The following is a 24163-nucleotide window of genomic DNA, read 5'->3' as shown; positions in this document are numbered from 1 at the left end:
GTGATCTGAAAAGAGGAGAGGGGCAGAAAGACCTAAAAATTGGGGGCTCTCTACTTCTGCTTGTAGATCCAATTCCAGGGGGTCATATCTGTTTGAAAGGCTACCGGGAAAAGTAGAAGTTTGGTTATTTACAGGGAGTGACTGTTTACTTTTTAGGTATTTATCAACTTTAAGCTGTTTAGTAGGCTTGAGTGAAGTCTGAGAAGCAGAATATCAATGCTGCCTCTTTTTCCTGCTCCCCATGGCTGAGATGAAACATCAGTCTCCTATAAAAATACATGTCTCTAGCAGAAGAAAAAGAGATGAAAATAAAATAAAGTAAAAGAGATAGTTAAAAAATAAAAGAGGCTTTAGAGGGAGCTCTTAACAAAAGATGCTACTCTATGCTATCTTTCTGAACTCCCACACAGGTTCATGGATAAACGTTGCCTGAAACAGAAAAATAAAACCTTAAAACTTTGTTACGGATAAAGCAACAACCTGACATCACTTTAAGAAGTATTCTATCTTTCCATACTTACACAGTAGGCTTTTTTGAACGATGTATGTAATACTAATAACTGTTAAATCAACTGCCTGATCTTTTAAAATCAAATTTTTGAAAAGTAGCATGGGAATGATCTGTGGACAGATGACTCTTTGTTCTGATCCAATAGGATTTTTCTGATGCTGTTATGTTTGGAGAAATATTAGACATAAACATTTCAGATGATTAGGTACATTCCCGTATAACATTTAGGGCGTGTCTAGTTTTTCAACCTTCAATTTCCAAATATCAAGGGTCTTCAAAAGTTGTGATATGCCTTCGGGATTGTAAATATATTTTGGTTACTCTAATATAATTTAGATGTGTTTGGTAAGTAACTACATACATATCATAACTTTTTAACATTTTTTTTATATATTATGTTACTCTGCAAGCAATTTATTTGCTTGCTTGCTTAAAATTCCAAGGTGAATAATAAAACTTTAGCAGTGTAATGCTTCAGCTAAAAAGAAAATGTTATCAGAGTGCAAGAACATTGAGCATTGAGTCCAGATCTTTGGAAACCATTCCGTTTTCGAGAATGTTGCAGAGCAAAGAGACAGAACACATTTTTGAGGTCAGCATCTTCCTTAATATGGGGGTAACCAGAGAGTGGGCCTATATTCTAGTCTACTTTCATTTGATCTTTCATGCAAGTGGAACATTAACATGAACTCCCTATAGAAAACCTCACAGGATTGCAGAATCATATGAGACAAATTATTCTTTATGTAATCTAATGCTATGTCGTAATGAACTTTACATGTAAATACTTTTGAACTGAGCTTAGAAACTTACTGACAATCAGTGCAGTGACCAAAGAATAGAGGTATTTTGCAAAATCATATTTCAACTGCTATCAAGTTGAGCAATACATTATGTACTATATGTTGAAATTTTCAAGATGTTTTCTAGGGAAATTCTTATTTATCACATTGCACCTAATCCTGAGACATGGTGGTCATCAAGGCTTCCTGGATCTGGTAGGCTTGTAGCTGATGCAACTGGCAAAGACTTCTTCTGGCCATAAGGCCTGGGGGAGAGGTTGAAACTCTGTGGTATTTCCCACTGGAGCAACCACAGATTTCATCACTCTATCACCATTCTTGAGTGCAAGCTCCAGTCTTTCTGTATGAATGCTTTTATTTACTATGTTTTATCCCACACTTCCTCTAAGGACTTCAGGTCTAGGTACTTATTTGCCTCTTAATCATAATCCCTTGAACTGAAAGACATAGTTTGCAAGTGACTCCTTATTGCGAAGGGGTAGATTCCTCTAAATGATGCACCTGCATCTCAAGGGAGCCAGGACTGCTAACCACACTGCAGGCCAATGGCCTGAGGCACAACCAATAATGACTTCAAGCCACCTGTGTCAAGGTGCAGAGTGCCCAAAGTCAATTCAATTAAAATGCAGAAAAAAACTGGATTGCAACTCTGCCAGTTACAATCCAGTAATAACTGAATTAATAACTATTTTTTATCTAGCCATGTTCTGTCTTTTCATGATATCCCATATCCAGTCCTGGGGCAGCTGCTTCATTCTACCTCAGAAGACCAAGCCCCAGAAAAATAAATTCCTGTTTTACAGCATGACTACAAGGTGCCTGCTGTCAATTGTTTTGCTGGCCAATCACTTGCAATATCCATATTGCTTCAATCTTTTCTTGCCCCAAAAAGCCACATGCTAGAGTCTTACTTCTCCCTTCAAATTCTGTGGAGCAGGACAGATCCTCCTCATTAACCTTGATTGGCTGACTCTTTGGAGGAGAACATTGTAAATGCACAGAACAATCTGATAACTACACTTGAACCTGCATGACAGAAAGATGCTGGTCAGGAAGGAAAGGTACAGAATACATGTGTAGACATCAACAAGAGAGAGTGGCCAATCTAGCTGTGAATGCCTTTGCTGGCTGCTGCTGCTGCTGCTGCTTCTGCAGAAGTCATCAGAATTCCAGCTTTTCCATGGTCAGCTAGCAGCCTTAGTATTGCTGCTGTCTAAGCCACTGCCTTTTCCCTCCCTCTCCTTTCTCCCACTCTTCAGCTGCGTCCTCATCCTTGCTGGATGAGAATTCTGACTGGGAGAACCTAAAGGGGGCAGTGAATTAAGGACAGAACCTGACCCATCCTTTTCTTTTTTGGAGACCACAGTTACAGAGAATCAATGTTGTTTTTATATACCCACATTGTATTCGTTGAAGTAAAATGACATATTCAGAGAGTGGAATGCTTTATTGATGATTCTGTGTGTGAAAGGGGGTAGGGAAGGGAAAAAGAAACAATATATAATATGGAGATTGCCCTTTTTAAAATTTAGAATTCATTAGAATGAACACACATTGATCAAGCAAAACCAAAAAGTTAAAATTGAGTTAAAATAGTATGTTAATCATTAAATTCAGATGAACAAAACACAAATGCTATGTTCATGTAACAGGCTATGTCCTTCTTCACTTCCCTGTCCAAATATTATGGATTAGTTTGATTGGTTCACTCAACATAGTGAAGTAATGAATGTCACTCCAGAATAGGTTGAACCACAAATACCATATCAAACCAATTTATACCAGCCTGCAATGTTGAGGGAAGAACACACCCAAAGTGTTCAATAGCTCTAGGGAAATAAAATCAGTGTCATTAGATGTTACTGGGTTAGTTATCACCAGGAGGAAGGTTAATGGAGGGCAGTCCTTCAACAGTGTTCCTGATAATGAGATCAGAGTATCAATGATAGTCAGATTCTTTAAAAACTTGTGAAAACTTGAAATTCAGGATAGACTTTGGACTACACCCAGCTCTCAAGTGTGCTGCATGTGTAATCCAAACATAACATTGTCATAAAGACATTTTGATTCAAAACCAATGTTAGGTACAAATTTATTTTTATTTTCAAGGTTATGAAATATATCTCACTATGCACATATACTGTGTAAGTGGAAAAAGGATATAAACATTACCATGAGTTAAAACCATATGACAGTCAAAACAAATACTGATGTTACTTCTCATTCTAATAATTTTCCATTTACTGTGGACATGTATCCATGAATCTAGTTAATAAAAGGAATTCCTGACATACTTTAGAATTTGGAATATGGCTTCAAGGAATGAATAGTGAAATATCCCTAGGTAACTCAATGCTAATTGAACATACTCTTTCTCACATGTATATATTTCTAAAGCAGTCTCCATATGTAAGGCAAAAGTGAAAAAGAGCCATTATCAACTGAGCTTACATGTACAGCTCTAAGAAAATGTGTAAGTGAATGACCTAATAAGGAAAATACATTAGTCTATATGTAATGAATGGTTATGGCTATTGCATTGACTAAAGATAGAACTACACTCCAGAAATAAATTTAATATCCTCCAAAATTTATATCAGTTAGTAGCAATGATCAGATTTTTAGAACTAAATGAACGGCAGGCAAACTGCTTTACTGTATCTGCCTTGGGTACATTGCCTTCCCATTTTAGACACTTTCTTGTTCTAATCGTTCAAGGGGAAAAATGGAAGAATTCATCCAATTTCTGATATTTAATTGCTCTTGAAAAAACCTTTTAAGCTTTTCTTTTTAGTAAATTAGTCTAGTATGATCACTGTTTGGGTTCTCAGCCCTATAACATTTTTTAACCTTTTTTTTAGGAATAACTATCAAACTTCCCAAATGAAGTTGCCATCATTTACTTTGAATTTCAATGGCTGCTGACTGTGGCAATGTTAGAGTTGGTGAAGTGGACTCTAGCACATCTGGAAGACACCAGATTGAGGAAGGTGCTATGAATACAGTGTTTGAAATACAGAACTCCAAATGTAATTATTTTGTGAGACATGTGAGAGAGAAAAATTGAGCAAGGAATCTGGCAACTCTGCTGCCTAACAGTAAAATACATTTTTGCTTCATTTCACTTCCATCACAATCTTATAATTTCCCCTTTTAATCTAATATATTCTTGATATATAGACTACTCTGGGAGAAATATTGTCTTGAATTCAGAAAAGGAAGAATCCACTTAGAAGGAGCCTTTGTGGTCAGATAAGGTAAGTTGGTCCTTTGAGATGGTTGAATGTAGCCATCTTGAAGAGTTAAAAGGGTGGGTCTTCTTCCTCATTGTTGATCATGCTTTGAAATACAGTTTTTCCATGGTGATCCATCACCCTGTAGGTCAGTAGAATAGGGCAATTCTAGTGGGCAATCAGATCTAAGGGGCAGCACTCCATTAAGAACTTCTTTGTGGCAGTGAATGGGATCTGAAGAGGAACAGCTAACAACTGTATTTATTTGTTTCCCTGTTCCATTTCTGGGATGGCAGATTTTGGAGTAGGAAAGATTAGGAGATCTGAAAGTTCTGATCTATGAAGTACAAAATGATGGGAATGTTCACTTGTACAAATCCAGGTGAACTTGATCGGAATGGAAGCAACACTTGAGTTCAATTAAGAACCTGCAAAATATTTTCCCAGGTTGGGGGAGAATATGCTCATATTAACTAGTAATGATTGGTGGGACAGAACTTGTCCTCTTTGCTACAAGAGACAGCACAGTATACATCCCCCACACACACACCCCTTCAGGGGGCAAATCCCAGCTCTTTTCAAAATCAAAAATACCCCCATCCGTGAATTTTTTTAGTACCAAATAGGAAGAAAGGTTACTCCAAGTGGAAGAGGGTAGGTTCTGTTCTACCATAGGTGAGCTGTGACCAGAGCGTATGATAGGCTGGGGGTTGGGGTGGGGTGGGTTAATTTAAAAAGCACATCATGTCTTTCACCCATTCTCTCAAGGAATATCACAACCAGCCATATCAAGATACATTCCGCTGTCTAGTATTTTTCTAACCCCTGCCCCCACCCCTTGCCTGCAAATTCTATTGTTCCCACCTCCCTTTGCTTTTTTCTTTTTCCCTGGTCTCTTTCATCCTGTTGTAGATCTACAGATCTGGAGTCAGTCTGGTGACTGGATTAGGTCTTTCTTTCTTTCTTTCTTTCTTTCTTTCTTTCTTTCTTTCTTTCTTTCTTTCTTTCTTTCTTTCTTTCTTTCTTTCTTTCTCAAGAGTAGGGAGTGACAGATGGTGGTCTCGCTTTCCCCAGAGAGCGAGATCTCCCTACACACGAGCGCATGTCAATCTCCGCAGCTCATGTGATAACTCCAGTGGATGACGTGCCAGCCATATGGTCTGGCATCAGAGTTGGTACCCCTCTGCCTGCTCAAAGCGTGCCACTTCCCTCCTCCTTTTGGATAAGACAGTGAAGGAGACGGGGTGGACCTCAAGGAGTCTCCCCCCCCTTTTCCTCCCCCCATTTTTTTTCCTCCTTACTCCCAAAAGATGCAGGGTCCGAGGACTTGAGGACTCCTCAACTCAGCTTTGGAGGTAAGTTATGTAAGGAGGGGGGGGACAGAAACTTAAACACTGGGTTGCAACTTGACTCATCTTTTCCCCACCCCTGGCTACTTTCTAAATCCCCCCCCCTCGAGTTCTTGCCTTTCTCTTTCCTCCCCCCTCCCCTTCGATTTTTGCACATCCCAGTCTATTTGTATTTTTGAAGAGGAATGAATGAAGCGCAGGGTGGGAGTGAGGGGGAGGAAGAGATAGGAAAGCTATCTCTGCGCATGATGTATATGTGTAGTTCCAAAACCTCAGATGTAGCGAAGGCCGGTTTTGTGTCAGGAGGAGGCTGATCTATCTACCCATACAAAACCACTTGGATAAATAAAATAAAAAAAGCAAAGGCAAACAATCTGGTAATAAAATTATGTATTTTAAAACATGTGGGGGAGAAATGCACATACATACATACACACACACACACACAAACACTTGTACCTACCTACCTACCTACCGTGGCCTTCGGACTCAGATCTCCAGCAATTACGGGTGCGAAAGGCTCTTTATCTTTTCTAAACTCATCTCGTAAGCGATTTATTCTAGCCTCCGGGTTTATTTGCGCTGGGGCTTGGTTCGTGGAGCGCTCTTTCTCTCTCTCCCTCTCTCTCCCACTCCCCATTCCCCACATCCACCCCTTGCTTCTCCGCTTCAAAGGCAACATAAAAATGACTGCAAACACCCGGGCACAAAACTGGCACATGGACCCATCAGTTCTTTCGGCAGCTCAATCTTCTCCCAGGAAGATGGTCTCAGGTCTGGATGTGTGGGGGAAGGGGGTTTGAAGGAGGCGGGGAGAAAGAGAGGGAGAGGAGCAAGCAAGGCAGGGGGAGGAGGAAGGCGGATCGGAAAAGGGAGAAACTGCCGAGATGGCACAGTCTCGAGGGTCGCCCTGAGAAGGAGGACGAGGATGGGGATGGTGCCATAGAGGAACATTCCCATCCTTTCTCCTCCTCCTAGGGAGCATGGAGAGAACCCTCGAACGGGAAAACCAGAAGGGGAAAAACCAAAAACCAGGGCCCGACGGAGAAGTTATCAGGATTTTGGCGAGCAAGGGAGGGACGCTGCGTGAAGATTGCGGGGTCGGTGGGGTTTCAGCGCTGCGAAGTATCTACCTTCAGAAATGTAATGCTCGTTTTAATTCTTCTTGGAAAAGGACCTAGGGAAAGCCAAGGCAAACGGTCCCGTTTTCTAAGCGGAGGAGGGGGCAGGAATTGGAGAGAAAAGTTATAGGTTTATCTGGGCATTCCCCAGATCCCCGCCTCAAAGCTGTGCTAGAGAGAGCAGCAGCCTTATCTCCGACATGCCGGGATGCAGATCAGATAGGTTTAATGATTTTTAATTCCGTTAAATCTGGTAAAACTAATCAAAAGAGGGGGACGAGGCTGAATAAATAGAGCTCTGGGTCCCCGTAAGAAATGGAGAAGAAGAAAAAACGTTGTATTTCGATGCAACAAAAAGAAGGGAGGTAAAGAAGGGGGATCAGAGATTTCAAGCTCAGCTTTGCACTAATTAAGCGGGAAAGCAATGTAAACACCAATTAATAATAAACACACTTTTTTTTTAAATTAATCAATTGTTTTCAGGGAAAGAATGGGGGAAAGCCGATTTCAGGCAAGTTCTAAACAAATCTTCCTGTCCTCTCTCTCCCCCTCCCCCAAGTTCCCTCTGTGTGTGTGTGTGTGTGTGTGTGTGTCTGTCTGTCTGTCTGTCTGTGAAGTATGTGTATATAAAGTATTGTACATATGTGTAATGTTTTTGAAAAATGAAACGAGGGGGGGCGGGTAAGTAAGGCTGGCTAGCCATCATACAAATGCAACGCTGTTCGTGTCGGTCGGGAGGATAAACAGGTTTAGGAGGCAGTTCACTAAAGGGGTTTAGACGAGCTTTAGAACAGTTCTATTCTGTGATTTGAAGGGTGGGATTCTCTCTCTCCCTCCCTCTCTCTCTCTCTCTTTCTCACACACACACGTTAGGAGAGAGACCTCGATAACAAGGAAGACATTAAGGCACCAAGCTTTGGCAGAAAAGGCTGCGGTTTGTTAAGGAATCAATCTTTCTCTGTGTCTCTCTCAGCCTCTCTCAGTGTCTCTCTCTGTCTCTGTCTCTCTATCTCCCTCTCCCTTTCCCCCCCACCTCTCTCTGTGTGTGTGTAAGAGAGAGAGAGAGAGAGAGACTGTGTGTATGTAAGAGAGAGAGAGGGAGGGAGGGAGGGAATGGATGAATCAACTGCAGGGGAGGAAGGATAATGATAACCGATTTTCAGTTTAAAATCAGACCGTAATAATATCATAATTCCATTTCCGCTGAAAACAGGTTGAGTTTTGGACAAGAGGTGGATATCTGAAGACAGCCTTTTTTCTCTCTCACTCACTCTCTCTCTCTCTCCTTCCAAATCACCCTAAGGATCTGGTGACCAGGCTGGCAGCAAAGATCTTCTTTGGAAGAAGGGAGGACCCTTTATATCTTGGCCAGGAAGATTGAAATCTGTTTAGGAGTGGAACTGTCAGCTTTCCCAGCAATTGGCTGGAAAAGGCTGAGCGACTAAACTACCCGCGGGTTGGGATAATCTTCCAGGGGTCCAGGGTAATTGATTGGTGGGTGTTAAGTGGTGGATGTTAAGACCAACTTGTGTGACTATTTCTCGTTGCCATTCTTCCCTTCTTTCCGGCCCGCTCATTCCGTGCGCCTTTCTCCTCCCTCCTTCTTCCCCGCCCCCGTCACCCCTCCAGCCACCATGTTGACGCGCCTCTTCAGCGAACCCAGCTTGATCCCAGAAGTTCAGAAATTCTCCAGCTGGGCGGACGATTGTGAAGAGGATGATTCGAGCGACAAAGAGGAGCGGAAAAGTAAAAGCTGCCCTCTTCAGGAGGACCCGAACGACTCGGAGGTAAAAGAGGAGACCGATGTGGGCGCTGATGAAGAGGAGGAGGAGGAGGAGGAGGAAGGCATTGAGGAAGCGGAAGGCGACCGACCTAAGAAACGGGGCCCCAAAAAAAGGAAAATGACCAAGGCCAGGCTAGAGCGCTCCAAGCTGCGACGCCAAAAGGCCAACGCCCGGGAACGCAACCGGATGCACGACCTTAACGCCGCCTTGGACAATCTCCGCAAGGTCGTGCCTTGTTACTCCAAAACGCAGAAATTGTCCAAGATCGAAACCTTGCGGCTGGCCAAGAACTACATCTGGGCCCTGTCGGAAATCCTGCGCTCGGGCAAGAGGCCGGACTTGGTCTCCTATGTGCAGACTTTGTGCAAAGGTTTGTCCCAGCCGACCACTAACTTAGTGGCCGGCTGCCTCCAGCTCAACTCAAGGAATTTCCTTACTGAGCAAGGCCAGGAGGCCGGGAGATACCACGGGCCCAACTCCACCTTTGCCATGCATCCCTACACTTATCAGTGCTCGCGGATCTCCAGCGCTCAGTGCGCTTCCAGCACCATGGCAAGCTCCCACGCCTTGCGGACGCACGCTTACTGTGCCACCTACGAGTCCCTCTATGGGAACGCCTCGCCAGATTACAATAGCTCGGAATACGATGGGCCCCTGAGCCCTCCTCTGTGCGTGAACGGGAATTTTTCTCTCAAGCAGGATTCTTCCCCCGACCACGAGAAAAATTACCATTATTCTATGCACTACTCCGCCCTCCCCAGTTCTCGCCCTTCCGGGCACAATTTAGTGTTCGGAGCTTCGGGAATGCGCAGTGGCGTCCACTCTGAGAATGTTTTGCCTTACGACATGCACCTCCATCATGACCGAGGTCCGATGTACGAGGAGCTCAATGCTTTTTTCCATAACTAGCGCCTTTCCCCCTGTTCCCAGAGGCGCCTTGGGCGTCGCGTTCTCCTACCGGTTTCACGAGTAACCGTGACCACTTGTAGATTTCCAGTGTATTGGACTGGGAAAGGGAGGGGGTATTTGGGTGATATAAACTAAACAGAAAGAGAGAGAATGGGAGAGGAGGGGGAAGAGAGAGAAATAAATAGATCCTCGGCCTTCTTTGATATTCCCCTGTACTTCGTCCCGAGGGCTGCAATTTGTGTTTGTTTTTTTTTAAATTCAACTGTGAACCACTTTTCTCGTAACATATTAACAAAAAATGGGAAGGGCGGGTGGATAAAATAATAATCATTCCTATTCGTGAACCAATTGAGCCGAACGTTCTTGTTTTGAAGCTGGGGAGGGGGCGCGGTGGGGGGGAACGACCTGATCCAACAGCCTCTTGAGCTGAGGCAGCGGGTTTCAATCCTTCCCAATCTCGTTGAAATCAACGGGTCGCTTTGGTTTTCAATCGCTGGCTTCGATTTAAACGGAAAGTCGGCGGAATTTTTTCGCGCCTTGGTTTCCGCGGGACTCCAATCCCGATTGGGAATCAGATTATAAACAGAATCTGCGACTTCCCCGCCCCCACTAAGTACTATGAAAAAAATCTGGTGCAATATATATATGCTAGCATAATTTTATATGTAAAAACAAACGAAAGGACTTTATAGCTAATAGACTGTTTAGTTGAGATTTTGCCCATCCGAAAACAAAGTTTTAGATTCAGATTATTAGGAGAAACAACCACACTTTTCAAAATTAAAAAGAAGAGCATCAAAGTTTCACCCCATCCTAATGGATTGTCTGTGCTAAATTATGCCTTATTACTAAAACATTTTCCTAAAGTTCAATATGGCTTTAGAACAAAACAATTTATAAAAGGCAGGTGATGGGAGGAAGGTTTCCATCCTCCCAGTAGCTGAATCAAGAATTCCCCGGAAAAGGTATCTGTGCCATCTGCAATCCTTTACATATTTATCTGGGAGTTAGTCTTATTAAGCTTAATGGGGCTTACTTCATGTAAATATGTATCAGCTTGCACAAATTAAGCTGTTAAAATATTTGCAAACTTTAAATCAAACTTTCAATGCAGTGAGAACTTGAAAAAGCAATAAACGGGCAAACAGATGAAAAATATATTCTATCTCTATCTATGCAAGTAGGTATTGAAACTAGAAAAAGAAATAAAAGGAAGGGAAAGAGGAAAGGAAAAAAAAGTAAAACAACAACAAATAGAATCCATATGAAATGTTAGAAATATGGACCAACAAACTCGCTGAGATTTAAAATTGTGCACTTTTTGATTTGGGGGAAATGGACTGTGGAAAGTTTCCCTGGTATTTAACAATCACTGACTTTTTTGAACCACCCTTGTAACCCCACGTAACTTATTTTCCAAAATTTGTGTGTCATGCTGTTTTTTACCTGTTTTAAAAATGTTAAAGAAAAATGTGGGGGGTGGGGAAAGATTTTTATGAAATGGCAAAATGTTTTGTTATGCATGGATAGGTTGGGGAAACGCAAATATGCAACTTTTAAAGGTGATGTGAAGAGAATACTACTATGCTTAATATTTCTGTTGGCTTATCCCCCCCCCTTAATAGTAACTTACATTCTTTCTTTCTGTGATGGGTTTTGGGGAGGGAAGCATATGTTTATGTAATGATACACCAGTATATAAATCTCTCTATAAGAAACAAAAAAACAGTAACTTGTAAGGACTCAGAAGAGTATATTTTCCCCCAATACAGTACTCTTTCATTTTTTTTTTGTTCATCTGATGACTTTATTTGAGCAAAAGGAGGATGAAAAAAAAAATTACCTCTAATTTTCCCCTCCTTTTAATATGACCTCCATCACCTTTAGACATACCAGCATTTTTAAAAAAAATTCAAAGAACTTACATTTCTGAACGAAGTTTTTAAAATAAAACAACAAAAAATCAACAACATTTTACAGAAAAAGAAAAGAAAACTAACAGAGAGAGAGAGAGAGAGGGAAAAAAAGTTGTAGACAATATGAAATGTCTATGGGACACCAGAAGTGCTTTTTTGTGTGTTTCTGTTCAGTTTCCTTAAGATGAATAAATATTTACGTCAAATGATATGCTAAACAAAAAATATCTCAAAGTCTTGTTTTAAATAAGGACTAGTTTATATCTGTCTGTCTGTCTATCATATATCTATCCATCTTAATTCTGTCAAATTTGGTTTATGGGAGGGTATGTTGCATTTTAGAGAGGAAAAAACTACAGCTCCTTTTACACAAATAATACAGATCAAAAGGCAAAGAGGTTATTAATTTCAGACCTCCTCACCACCCCTAACAAGGGACAAAGTTTAGCTGTGAACTTCAGGTTTTAAAAAAGACACATAGTTGGTTAAATAGAGGGGTGTGTGGCTGTGTGGCTGTGGGTGTGAGTTGTGTGCGTGTAAAATTCTAAAATACAGTAGTATTCTTTAAACATTAATTTGCTACTGTTTCCTGAAGTGATTCCCAACATTTTTGATGGTCTGGGAGCTGCAAGTCAGCTATGATCTTATTCAGTGAATTGAAGCAACTTCTTAAGAAGACAATTAATAAATAATAGATGTTGATTTGATTCCCTCAGCATTAGCTTACTTCAAAGAAGTAATGCTAAATGTATATATGGACAAAATATATAATTCTTTCATTATGGCCAAGCATGTTTCCAAAGAGGAACTGAAACAAGCTCTCAGTCTCAAGATGACTCAAGACATTAAAATAGCAAATAAAAGTGTGCTTTATGTGTTCAGAAGCAGACAAAGATGGCAAAAAATTCAAATATATTTAAGCAACCCTTCTGAAGACTTTTGGACAAATAGTTTGATAAGTCTTCATAAGACCTGCTTAAAATATATTCGAATTTCCTCACCTTTTTTGTCTCTTTCTGAACACCTAAAGTATAATTTTTATGTGCAGTGGAATGGTGGAGGAAGCCTACTTCTCATTTTATAAAGACTAATGCAGTTTCCTCCTCCTGGACAGATGGCATTTTCCCTGTATTCCTCTCCCTGTGCGCACACTCACACATTCACACACACAAACACATGTGTCACTTCCCTCTCTATTTCTTTTTCTCACACACACACACACCCATATAGATAGCCATCCACGCCCACATACTTTCCTACTTTCTTTGTGGTCATTTAAGCAATGAGAAATTCAAGGCAAAATAAGGACAAATGTAAATGATCTTTCAAAGCAAGCAAATCATATTTGGCAACTGAACACTGATAAATAATAAATCTTCCATTGTTCCTCTCCCACTCCTAAGGTTTCTTTGTCATTTGTGGAGGAAGCTACTGTAATCCAACAAGGTCATCTGGGAGCTGTCCCAAGTGTGTATGGTGCTGAACCTGAAGTTCTGGAAAAACGTGCCCTTGATTTCTAAAACCGCTTTTTCTCCCACTCAGGGATTCTTGGAGCTGGTTAGCATTCTTATCTGATATTCAAAAGCTCCACGTAGAGATGGGAGAGATTTTGCCCAAGAAGCCAAAAGTTAGACTAGCAGGCACAAGTTATGTCCTAATAAAAATTCTAACAGAGACAAGCTCCTATGTTTTACTTCTGGAGGGTATCATAGGATTCTGGCCATCTATCAGCCAGTATGAAAGAGTTATTTGAAATGAGGAAAGACTGAAATCAGATCAGTCACACAAGGACAACCACTCTCTCCAAATATTCATCCTTCTTTAGGATGAATATTTAACCCAGCCCTAACCCATTCACAGCCTAGTTTATCACATAGGGTTCTGGTATGTACAGGCACCTGAATAAAGACGATCTTGCCTGCCCCGTGATCTTCACTGTTTCAGGGCTAATCTTCTTAAGGCAGTTGAAGATGCCATAGGAGGGAGGCTTTGTTTTTTTTAAAAATCGATAACGCTGTATATTTCCTTGGGTTCCACAGAACAGGACAGATATTTCTGTTTGCTGCTGATAGGGGGTGTTTCTTCACCTGCCCTTGTTTTGGAAAATGGACAGTTGTAAGTAATTCTCTATTTTTGGCATGCGCACACACAAACACAAATACTTTCCTTCTTTTTCTTCCCTCCTTTTGAGGATAAAAGAATGAATACAATAAATAAATAAATAAATAAATAAATAAATATTCACTAGAAACCTTAAGCTCTTTAGCCCCTTAGTAACTTCTGTTTGAGAAGTTTCATTAGCTTTGTCTCTTCTTTATACCTCTCCTTTTTTCCATCTTTCAGAGCTAATTCTACCTAGTGGTTAAAACAATGGGCTAAAAAGCAGGAGACTTTACCATCTTAGCCATGAAAGTTAGCTGGGTACATGAGGCCACTTTCTCTCTGGGTGTTCCCCTCACCTCACAGGATTGCCCTTGTGGAGAAAATAGGAGGAGGAAGGTGTGTTGAACATGTCCACTGTCGTGGGTTATTTATAAAAATAATAAAGGTGGGTTATAAATAAATACATACATAAATAAATATTCTTCCTTCTCACAGCTTCCCCCTTCTTCATTTTCATCCTTTTTCTATCCTCCTCTTTCTATTCATCTCCATTTATATATAAGTTTCTTTTCTCTTTCTCTAATAAAAATCGATTTTAAAAACAAACTGAGTAAAGGGGAGAAGGTCAGACTAAAGCTGTAATCTTCTAACCTAATAGCTATAACCTGAGAGATTCTAGGAAGCCTTCATCCCTCCCCCATCCAGCTCAGGATTGCACAGTCGGTTAACTTGGAATCTCTCTGGAATACTCTGCCTCCTTGGGAAACCAGGGTGCTCATGCCAGAATCCTCCCACCAATTCTTTTCTAGGTGCACATACCATCACATTTGTTCAAGTGCTAGAAAACCCTTCATCTCCACTGCCTTTCCCTGCACATTTGCACTGGCACATTTTTTCCAGTCCTTCCTGCCCCATTTTACACTGCACCACTGAGGCAAGAGGGAAGTGCCCTCGCAGGCCAGCATCTCCTTCCCTTCCATTGATGGCTGGGAATTCCAGTGCTGGGCATTCCAGGGAAAATCACAGGATGCTGCCACTCTATCCGAATTGTTTTTAGGTTGATTAAAGCCCAAATCAGCTCCAACCCACGTTTTTCTATTTAAATGACTGAAAAGGAGCTGCACACATTCTCCCCCCTAGGGCACAGGTTTTTCTCTGCTATCTGAGCAATAGGGCTGAAATTTTCCTAATCTATATGCTATAACCATGCAAGTGTTTTTCCCCACCTGCTTTAAAACAAGAGCTGTCTGACACCAGAAGTTGTGGTTCTAGATTGTCAATCCTCCTGATCTTCCTTTTCTCCCTCTTTAAGTTATCTACACACCTATCATGGTTTCTTGGGGGGGAGTTGGAATTTTTCTAGAAGCCTGAACACCCGTGGAAGAAAAGTGTACATACAAATGCACATACACTTAGCATAACTTCTCCAGTTGCAAACTCAGCTACCAACAATTTCAGCCCTCTAAACATCCAATTTTTTTAACAGTTCAATTCGACAACCACCTTGGATGTCTCTTGGGTAAAAGGGCAAGTACATATTGAAAAAAATAAATACAAAGTAGTAATAAATGATTGAGGATGCCAAAGAACTTCAGTCTCCTTGCATACATATATACACACACTGAGGGAAAAAATCTTATTAGCTCTTTTTTTTTTTGAAGAAAGTGTTTCCACACTAACATACATGAAAATACATATATACCCATACATGTTTCCCCAAAAAATATGCAGATAAGTATTCAGTAACAGGTATATCATCACACCAATCGTCAGATCTCCATTTTATTTTATTTTCAAAAGAAAGGAAGACAGACAGACAGACAGAAAAATTGTTGCTTAGAGAAACAGAGTATTTATCATTTGCAGTTATTTTATCCTTTAAAATATTGCAGCCATAAAGAAACCTCATTACAGACATTGTTCAAAAGTTTGCCTGTCTCTCCAATGTGAACTATTCAAAGCCATCAATCTACCAGTGTGATTAATTTAGCAATAATGCATATGGAAGTGTATTTCTATACATTGGCATAGAGGTACATGTCTCTATTTTAGAAATAAAAACATCCCGTCACAGCTGGTCAAGGAAGATAGGGCAGACACCTTATCAAAAGGTTAGTTCACACATGTGCTTTCTAACCATCCATTGCTTTTAGCTGCTTCACACACGCTTGTCCATCACTTGATTTCTCTATAGGAAGCACCACCATTAAAATTCAGGTGCTAAGTGAAGGATTTTATTTGTGAAGATGTATTCCATAACAATTATGTTTTTCTGTGGCAGCCAGAAGAAAGAAGGCAACCACTCAAAATTATTCAGATTTGAAAGAGTCTCATCTGAATGTCTGAACTAGGTGACAAGGTCTCTAAGAAGATACTGGCTGAGAGGATTATTCTGCTTTCTTCAAAGTAGCACCTCCTTCCTTAATGCTGGCTGATGTTTATTGACAAAAAAGCCCTGATCCATTGCCCTTGCCTCATGCATGCTCTTCACTGCAACGGACACTTCTCCTTGAAAAATAGATTCATAAAGAGAAATGACAGCAGCATTGAGTAAATTGATAAATATTTCTCAAAGGTCTGCTCTGAGTTTCCAAGGGCATCATTTCCCCCAATAGGGTGCCCTCCTCAACTGGATAATTTGGAACCACAATGCTAAGAATTTATAGCCAACCTAGTCATAGAAACCTCAGCAGGTCTGGAGAGTACCAGGCCACTTGAGGTTCCTCTAGGATGGGAGACTATGTTGAATCCAATTCTGACTCCTCAAGCTTGAGGACAGGATAGAAATTATAATTTATATATGACTCCATTAATCATGATTATCGTCATTTTCATCAAAGCAACCTAGTTTTCCTGTAGGCAGGGATGGAGAGCCCAAATACATATAGGTTTGCATCAGGTGAAAACCTTCCAAGAACTACTGTAGTTGGTTTTCTGTGAAATGAAATGAATGGATGTTTGGGAATGGCCAACGCAATTGTCAACATATATCACATACTCCAGGAAGGAAGGAAGGAAGGAAGGAAGGAAGGAAGGAAGGAAGGAAGGAAGGAAGGAAGGAAGGAAGGAAGGAAGGAAGGAAGGAAGGAAGGAAGATGCTGAGAAGAGAAGTCTGTTGCATTAGGAAATGGTGGGAAAGTTCACATATGTTTAAAAGCGGATATATGTTTAGCGAAATCTCCCGAGTCAGAAGTTAAGTCCTGAGAAGATCTATGGGATTTACTCTCAGGTAGTTATTATCGAATCTCAGCAGTAAAAACGCCGCGGCAATGCAACAAAAGACTCCTAAAAAGCGGTAAAGTTCTTTATTTTTGCGCGACTGTTTCGGAAGACTTCTTGCTTGTGCATTTTTGATAAGAGAAATCAAAGCTTCAGTTCCGGAGCCTAAAAGCTCTTCCTCCGGTACTATGAAATCCCAGTGATTGGTGAGGAATCGCCCGTTCCTTAGTGTTTTTCAGAGCAGGGAAGAAGCCGCATCCAAAGCCGCTTTCCTGCCCCGACCCTTCCCCTAAAGTGAATGCCACTGCGCGAAGCGCTTTCCTCAAACCACTGACCTCCCTATAGTACCGCGTCCCTATCTGTGTTGCTCCCATACATTTCACCATCCCATTAGCCTTTCTCCCCCTTTCTCCTCCAAAACGGGACGGTTAAATCCATCCACTTTCAAGCCCCCAAATAAGGGCACGCCGAAATATGACCTACACTACAGTCTAAGTCTCCCAAACGATGAATGAAAGCGACGAAGGGGAACGAAAGAATGGTTTTTCGGAGAATTTCGGGCCCAGGAGCCTAGGATCAAAGAGTCTCAGGCAGGGGGGAACTAAGGTGTGTGTCTTATTTCAAATCGGGAGTGAGTGAGTGGCACGCATGGCAATAAATGTGAAATCTACCTTAACTCGACCTAGGTAAGTTTGGTAACTTTGGAGGGGCGGATACATATTTGTGTCTACATACATAGACATATATTTACAGCAAATGACTAAGTTTTTAGAAACTGTTGCTGATGAGCAGGGGAAGAAATGCCACAAGGAAAGCATCTAAATGGGCAGGTAGATGTGTGTCTTGAAAGTTGTGTGTGTGTGTGTGTGTGTGTGTGTGTGTGTGTGTGTATTATGAAATATTCCAGCGTTTTCTTCCTCCAAGTCTTGTCGGTCTCTCCAAATAAGAGCAGGAGTTTTATTTCTGGGTTTCCCGACTTTGCACTGAGCGGACTTCCCCGGTCTGGGTGAGGGCAGGTACTCTGCTGCTACAGCTGTTGCTCGACCCTTATTTCGAGCTAGAACAGAATAGAATACTTTTATTGGCCAAGCGTGATTGGACACACAAGGAATTTGTCTTGGTGCAAATGCTCTCAGTATACATAAAAGCTAGCTAGCTTAGCTGGCATCTTTCTGGTTGGCAGCGCCAGCTTCCCGATTTCCACAGTAGTAAAAGAGAGGCTCTCTGTAGGGAGTTAGATGCCAGGCTGTTGCCCGTGCCAACTGCCAGCCAAGGGCCACTGAAGGGAAGTGGTTCGTTTGCTACCGCGGAGGGTCGGACATCTGTTCACTCCAGAACGCTTTTAAAGGGAAAGGCCTCTCTTTTAAAGGCGAAGGCATCGGGCATAAGCCTGCCCAAGAAAACTCAGGGACCCTCGCCTGGGAGGGCAGGCGGCGAGGACCTCCGGGACTTGGGCAGCGGGGATGGGTGGAGAGAGAAATCATCAATAGACCTTTTCCATAAAATGCAGAGGTGCCGGTTAGGCAAGCTGAGAGGTTTGGGGAAAGGGCAGAGGGCGATTTCATCGAGTATTTGGGGGAGGTGGAGTTCACCTCCCAAAACACCCTTCAACCAACCCCCGATTCTGATTGAGAATACCCCTCACCGTTTGTGGGCTCCCCGTTTTCTTCAAAGATAAAGCGGTTTGTGCGGGGAGGGAGGGAGAGACCAAGCGCACATTCCAATAACCCTAAAGGTTTTGGCTGCCCGTCTGAAGTGCTCCAGGGAGTCAGTCATCCATATGGCGCCCCTTCCCAAGTGCTATGGGGTGCTCTGAGGAGCAATCGCAGTGCATTTTCAAAAAGGGGCTGTGAAGAAAAAAAGGGGTGGAAGAGGCTGAGAGGAGATGTAACCCGCTCTGGAAAAGGGCTATGAAGATTAGGTGAGCTAGGACACACCTACAATAGTTAAACCTCCTGGCGAAGAGGCTAAGCCACCGGCAGGGTCCAGCGTTACGGGACCCTGCTCGCTCAGATCTGCGGAGGCGAGATGGGAAATGATCTCTGCTTCTCACCCGCCTCCTTTTGGAAAGAAGTTCAAATTAGGATCCAGAAAATTTTCTTTTATTATTAGTCATAAAGCAGGTCATTGTGCCAAGCGAGCTCCCGCCGCCCTCCTTTCCCTAAATATATCGCCTTGGAACCCACCTTTACTGCACACACCGCTGGAGCTTAAAAATAATTTCTCCTAAAAAAAAAAGCCTTGGTGGCGAGAGTTGGGAGATGAACTGCTCCCTTAACTGCAACTTCCCCCGTTCCCCTGCGCTAAAATGAGGGGTGTTTTCCCTCATTTTTCTTTTTTCATTGTACTTATTATTGTTTCCAAATTCAGGGAAATGGGGAGGGAGAGCAAGCGAGCGAACGAGCGGCTAAAAACATCAAGATCCGTGCCAAACAGCCCCATGGCTCCGTCTCTGCCCAGTGGCCGGGTGAATGCCAGGTTAAGCAGAAGGGTGGGCAAAGAGGAAGGGGAGCGGGAGGAGGAGACCTTGCCTCAGTTTAGATTTCGTGGCATCTGTTCACTATTATACAGTGTAGATTTTTATATGGACAGCTAAATTAAAGACGGGTTTCTGCCAGAATTACAGATATTATTTTGAAAAAGAATGCGATGGAATAGGAAAAGAGGAGAAAAGACATTTGCGATGGGGGGGGGAGGAAGAGGAGGAGGAGGAGGAGGATGGGGGGGATTAAACAGCTCGCCTGTACTTCATGTATTTCATGGATGAAAGATGTAAGAAATAAATTACACGTTATAAAACAACCTCATGGCCGCTTGGCATTCTTCTATGTCTGCTTGTCTATCTTTACTCCCTAAAAAAGTGACCTAATTGTGGCCTTTCCCGGCTCGCTCAAACGATTTGCACCCCATGTCATTTTCAGTCCCTTGATACACATTTTCGCCTCCTTCTGATCCATCCATTGGCCTCCTCTTTCCAGTCTGATCTCTTCTGATTCTCTCCCACCCCAGCACTGATTTGTCGCACCTCTTCTTTTTCTCCAGAGACCCCGCCTCCCTCTCCCCACCCCCCCACCCCAGGTAAAATCCAAAGGTGAAATCCAGATAAGCTCCGGACCTCTTGAAACGACGGGGGTCTGGGGAAATTGACAGGCTCCGGCCAACAGGGGATGCAACTGGAACCGAATTCCATCGGTTAGAAAGGCGCAGAGCTGACCTAAGACAAGGAGGGTCTCCTCACAGCAGAATGTGGAGGAAGAAAAATAAGACAACCGCCCGACATCCAAGCAGATGGAAACTGGGGCACAGTAAGAAAGATTCCAATTTGTTGGAAAGAGAGAGCTTGCCCCAAATCCAAGAATTTAGGATACTTGCGGCGGAATAGGTGCACAGAGCTGCCTGATTGGCATTCACGATGGAATTCAAAACCAAATGATCGATAATTTATTAATCTGTAATTACGATCCCAAGTGTATCAATCTATATTATAAATAGAAAAGCAGTCCACTCAACTTCTTGTCTGAAATTAATTTGTACTCTCTTCTGTTGGGAAATCTAATTCACACACACACACAAAAAAGTCTGTGCGTGTGCCCGCAAAGATCTTTAAGGGTGGGGGCCCCGCTATAAGAGGACCGCTGTGCTGAAGCCTGGACGGATTTCCTGATTGACATTTGAAAGAGACGCAGCTGAGGGAAGACGGGTACATTTTGTCAGGCTATGCAGAACGGGTGGAAATGATATCCTAAATCCTAATCTGGATTAAATATGTTTTCACGCACGCACGCAGACACACACTTTTTAGCCTGACATATTCCCACCGAAAGAGTTAAAATAGAGACATCTGTGCCTGCGAACTGCGGGGACAGCAGAAAACGGCCAATGAGGGTTGGCAGAAAATGTGGAACAAATGCCCGGTACTTCGGAATGCCGAATCGCCAGGCGGGTTTTTGTGTTCTCACACACAACGCCAATCAGGGGGCCTATCGGAAAATAAACATCACCCTTTGGCCTATTCAGTTTCTTTACTGGCTCCGGCCTATATGGGGGATTGGGGGAAGAAGGACCCGCTGTGGCTTCCTTTTTTCCACCAGAGAAATAGGTTTCTGCTCTTGGAGCCGCTTCTGAAAGAAAAGAAAAACGAAAAGTCGCAACGAAATGCTAAAATGTTTTGAGGCTGAAATCTTAACACTCATCTTCTTGCGGCTGAAACCAGCTGAACGGAGTAGATAAACATGATTTGCGTTCACACAGTCTTAGCTAGCTAAGCCCAGTTACTCCATTTACCCATTTCCTGGATTAATAGGAAGTTTTCTTGCCTTGGTGCCATTGGAAACGGACATAGTGAGGGTTGCCCGCGAGAGCTTCGCGTCCCCAGGGATTGGGACCCTTGGTCGGGTAACTAACTCGGTTCGGGCCATGCCACATCCAGGATTCTGCTCTCGGTTTCTGTTATTCAGGCGCCGGACTCTAGAGAGTGGGCGGAGAGCGTTCTTGGATTCTGCAGTCTCCGTACCACCGGCCTACTCACTCTCCCTCCTCCCAGGGCTTCTTGGTCCAGGCGGTGCTTTTTCCTTTGGCAACCAACCTCCCAGAAGGACAGATAGGAAGGAAGCGAGGAGAAAATCAAGCCGGAGTGTGGCTGGCATTCCCACTCGCCCAAGTTGAGTCGTGCCGCTTCTATTCGAGGCGAGAATGTCACAGAACAGGGCGCGTTAATAGAGCGCCCTTCTTATTTTTTGCAATCCAGTACAATTTCCCGGGTTCTTGTCCTTATCCAAGGGCCAAGAGCAGGCTTCTTCCTTTGAATTAGGCCTCCACACTAGTCAGCACCTCATCCGGAAAAGGCACCTCTGTGCATACCCCCTCTTAAAGTGGACCTCGGAAAAGAAAGAAAAAGGAGCGAGGCGAGGAATTGCGGCTTGCTACCCACGCGTTTTTTGGCCAGGCCAAATCGCAGACTGTAGGTTGGAATCTTAAAAAAAAACAAAAAACTTTAAACCAAAAACACGAAGCTCCTCTCCAAAGGGATTTTGGTGCCCTTCGTAGTTCGTGCCAACTGAGGGGAGGGGAGGGGAGACGAATAAGGCACAGAAGGAGGGGAGAACTGCGGCTGAAATTCCAGGACATCTGTTCTCTATATATGATAGCGCTCCTGATAAAAGGGACCAGTAGCTGGAGAAGCCAACATCCCTCCCTTGCCGATTTTGCCTGCGGGGGGAGGAGAGTGGTGTTTTTCGGAGGGGGGGGGAAGCGAGGGCACTATTTCGCATTGCATGCGGGTAGATCCTGACCTTCTTCGAATAGCAACGCCCTGGCCAGTGGGCTTTTCTTTTGCAGTGTTGAGGTTTTGGAGAGGGAGCTGCTGGGTCTCCAAGACCCTGCTCCCCACGCGCGATCTAATTAGGGATGTAAATCCTTTTTTTCTCCTCCCGATCTGGCAGAACCCCGATTTTGGCAGGCTCCTGCGCAAAGGTTAGAGGACAAGCCTAGTGGCAGAAGCCAAAATCAATTACTCCGTGCCCCTGTTATTACCAGTTTAATTTGGATAAAGGCTTAAACACACAGGGCCCAAGCCCAAACCCACCCACGATTTCGACTGGGTCGGAAAAGGCAGTGCGGGTGGGTCCCCTTGCGAGGGCTCGAGCAGGTTTTGGAGGCGGCCTAAAAAAAATCGTTAGGCAGGACAGGAAGAAGCAGGAATTTGGCGCTTGCCAAATTCACTGGCCTGGGATGGAGGGTAACTTTCACCAGTCTGCACTCGCCTCTTATCTCCCACCTAACTCAAAGAAACAAGAACCATTAAGCATGTTTCATATACCTCTTCTTCCTTCCTCCCTCCCTCCCTCCCTCCCTCCCTCCCTCCTTCTCTCTCTGCCTCCCTCCCTCCCTCCCTTACTGTCACCTCCTTTCCTTTTTTACCATTCCCCCTTTCATCCATTTTCTATTAGCCTCTTATCTCAACTTTTTAATTTTTTATTTCTTTTTCATTCTTTTTGTTCCTTCCTTTATTCAGTTTCTGATTCCCTCCATGTGTTTTTCTCCTCTCTAATTTCTCCCTTATTCCTTATCTTTTCTGGGGGGTTTTTTCCTTGCTGCCTTAGCAAGTCACCTTTCTTCCCTCCAATTAAAGCAATCTTTGCAAGCTGAAAACAAATGGAAAATAATATTTTGGCGATTTGCTTTCATAAACATGGGAATCTGTGGAGATAGGGTTGTTCCAATTATTTCTTGTTCTCTTTTCCCTTCCGTGGTGTAAATAAACAGTGTTTAGACACAGAATGTAGCTGGCAGTCAGTGCCCAAATTCATTTTGGAAATGTCAAAGGAATTAGGCCAAGATTGCCTGAAGAGGCACCTGGGCTCTTTGACCTAATCCCTTGTAATCCGACACCTTTAATCCAGGTCAGCCTCTCTCAAAAGGGTGCCCTCTGCATAGGATGGACTATAATCCCATGTTCCACAACCAGTTTTGATTAGCTGTTCTGAGTAGGAAGACCAGAGTGGTAGCCTATCAGGGCTGGAAGGCATAGTCTGGAAATTGTTACAGATTAGCTATCCAGTCTTTCCTCTCGTGGACGAAAGAGGGGCATTTTTCAAAAACCTGATATTTGTAGCATATGCTTTGGGCTAGGAGCATAAATTAAAAACGCTATCACTTTCTTCCTCCACCAAAAACTAAAGCCACAAAAACCATTGTGGCAAATTCTTTCTTTGCTCCTTCTAGTTCTTTCCTCTTTCCCCCCTCCTTCCTTCTCTTGTCTCCATCCCTTCTAAGCTTCCTTCTTGAAGAAGCCAACCCCACTTTTGTTCTTGGGATCATGAGTGCTATATCCATATTTTTTCTGCCTATTCTTCTGGCATGCCCTATGAAGTACACACACAGATCTAGCTGCTTTAAAAAGCCTACATAACTGAAAACTAGGGCTGGCCAGTGTCCTCTTTGGCACAATGAACCATGTTCCATGGAACCATGTGGCTGGCACCTGATCCGCTCTTCCAAAACCTCCTTTAGAAATGAGCCCCCTCCCAAGTGGAGGAGGGAGATGGGGGAAGGAAAACTGGCTCCTTCTGTTCAGCAGAGCTCAGGTTGTTATTCTGGTGGCTTCTGCTGAAATTGTACAACAGACCTCTCCATTGGACCTAGAAGTATAAGGCGATCTGTTTCATAGAAAGAAGGCCAGTTTTTCTGAAGGTACATGCAGACAGACAAAAATGC

At 43.0% G+C, this 24163-nt stretch overlaps 1 protein-coding gene across 5 annotated transcripts; it reads left to right on the top strand.

The window, feature by feature from the left end:
- Positions 1-5696: 5696 nt before the first annotated feature.
- Positions 5697-9967, top strand: NEUROD2 (neuronal differentiation 2). Of its 5 annotated transcripts, XM_087918423.1 has the most exons (3): positions 5697-5902; positions 6875-7039; positions 8647-9967. In XM_087918423.1, exons 2-3 carry the CDS (start codon positions 6880-6882, stop codon positions 9708-9710), a joined length of 1224 nt encoding a protein of 407 aa, XP_087774549.1. In that variant the 5' UTR covers positions 5697-5902; positions 6875-6879; the 3' UTR covers positions 9711-9967. The 5 variants fall into 5 exon arrangements, with proteins under 5 accessions (XP_087774549.1, XP_026573342.1, XP_087774548.1 ...); XM_026717557.2 differs by lacking the exon at positions 6875-7039; XM_087918422.1 differs by lacking the exon at positions 5697-5902 and having other exon boundaries at positions 6746-7039.
- Positions 9968-24163: the final 14196 nt, after the last annotated feature.

This window comes from Pseudonaja textilis, chromosome Z (assembly GCF_049901715.1).
Source record: "Pseudonaja textilis isolate UNSWEBS1 chromosome Z, rPseTex1.2, whole genome shotgun sequence".
Taxonomy (NCBI): Eukaryota; Metazoa; Chordata; class Lepidosauria; order Squamata; family Elapidae; genus Pseudonaja; species Pseudonaja textilis.
This window is presented reverse-complemented; position numbering and strand designations above follow the sequence as displayed.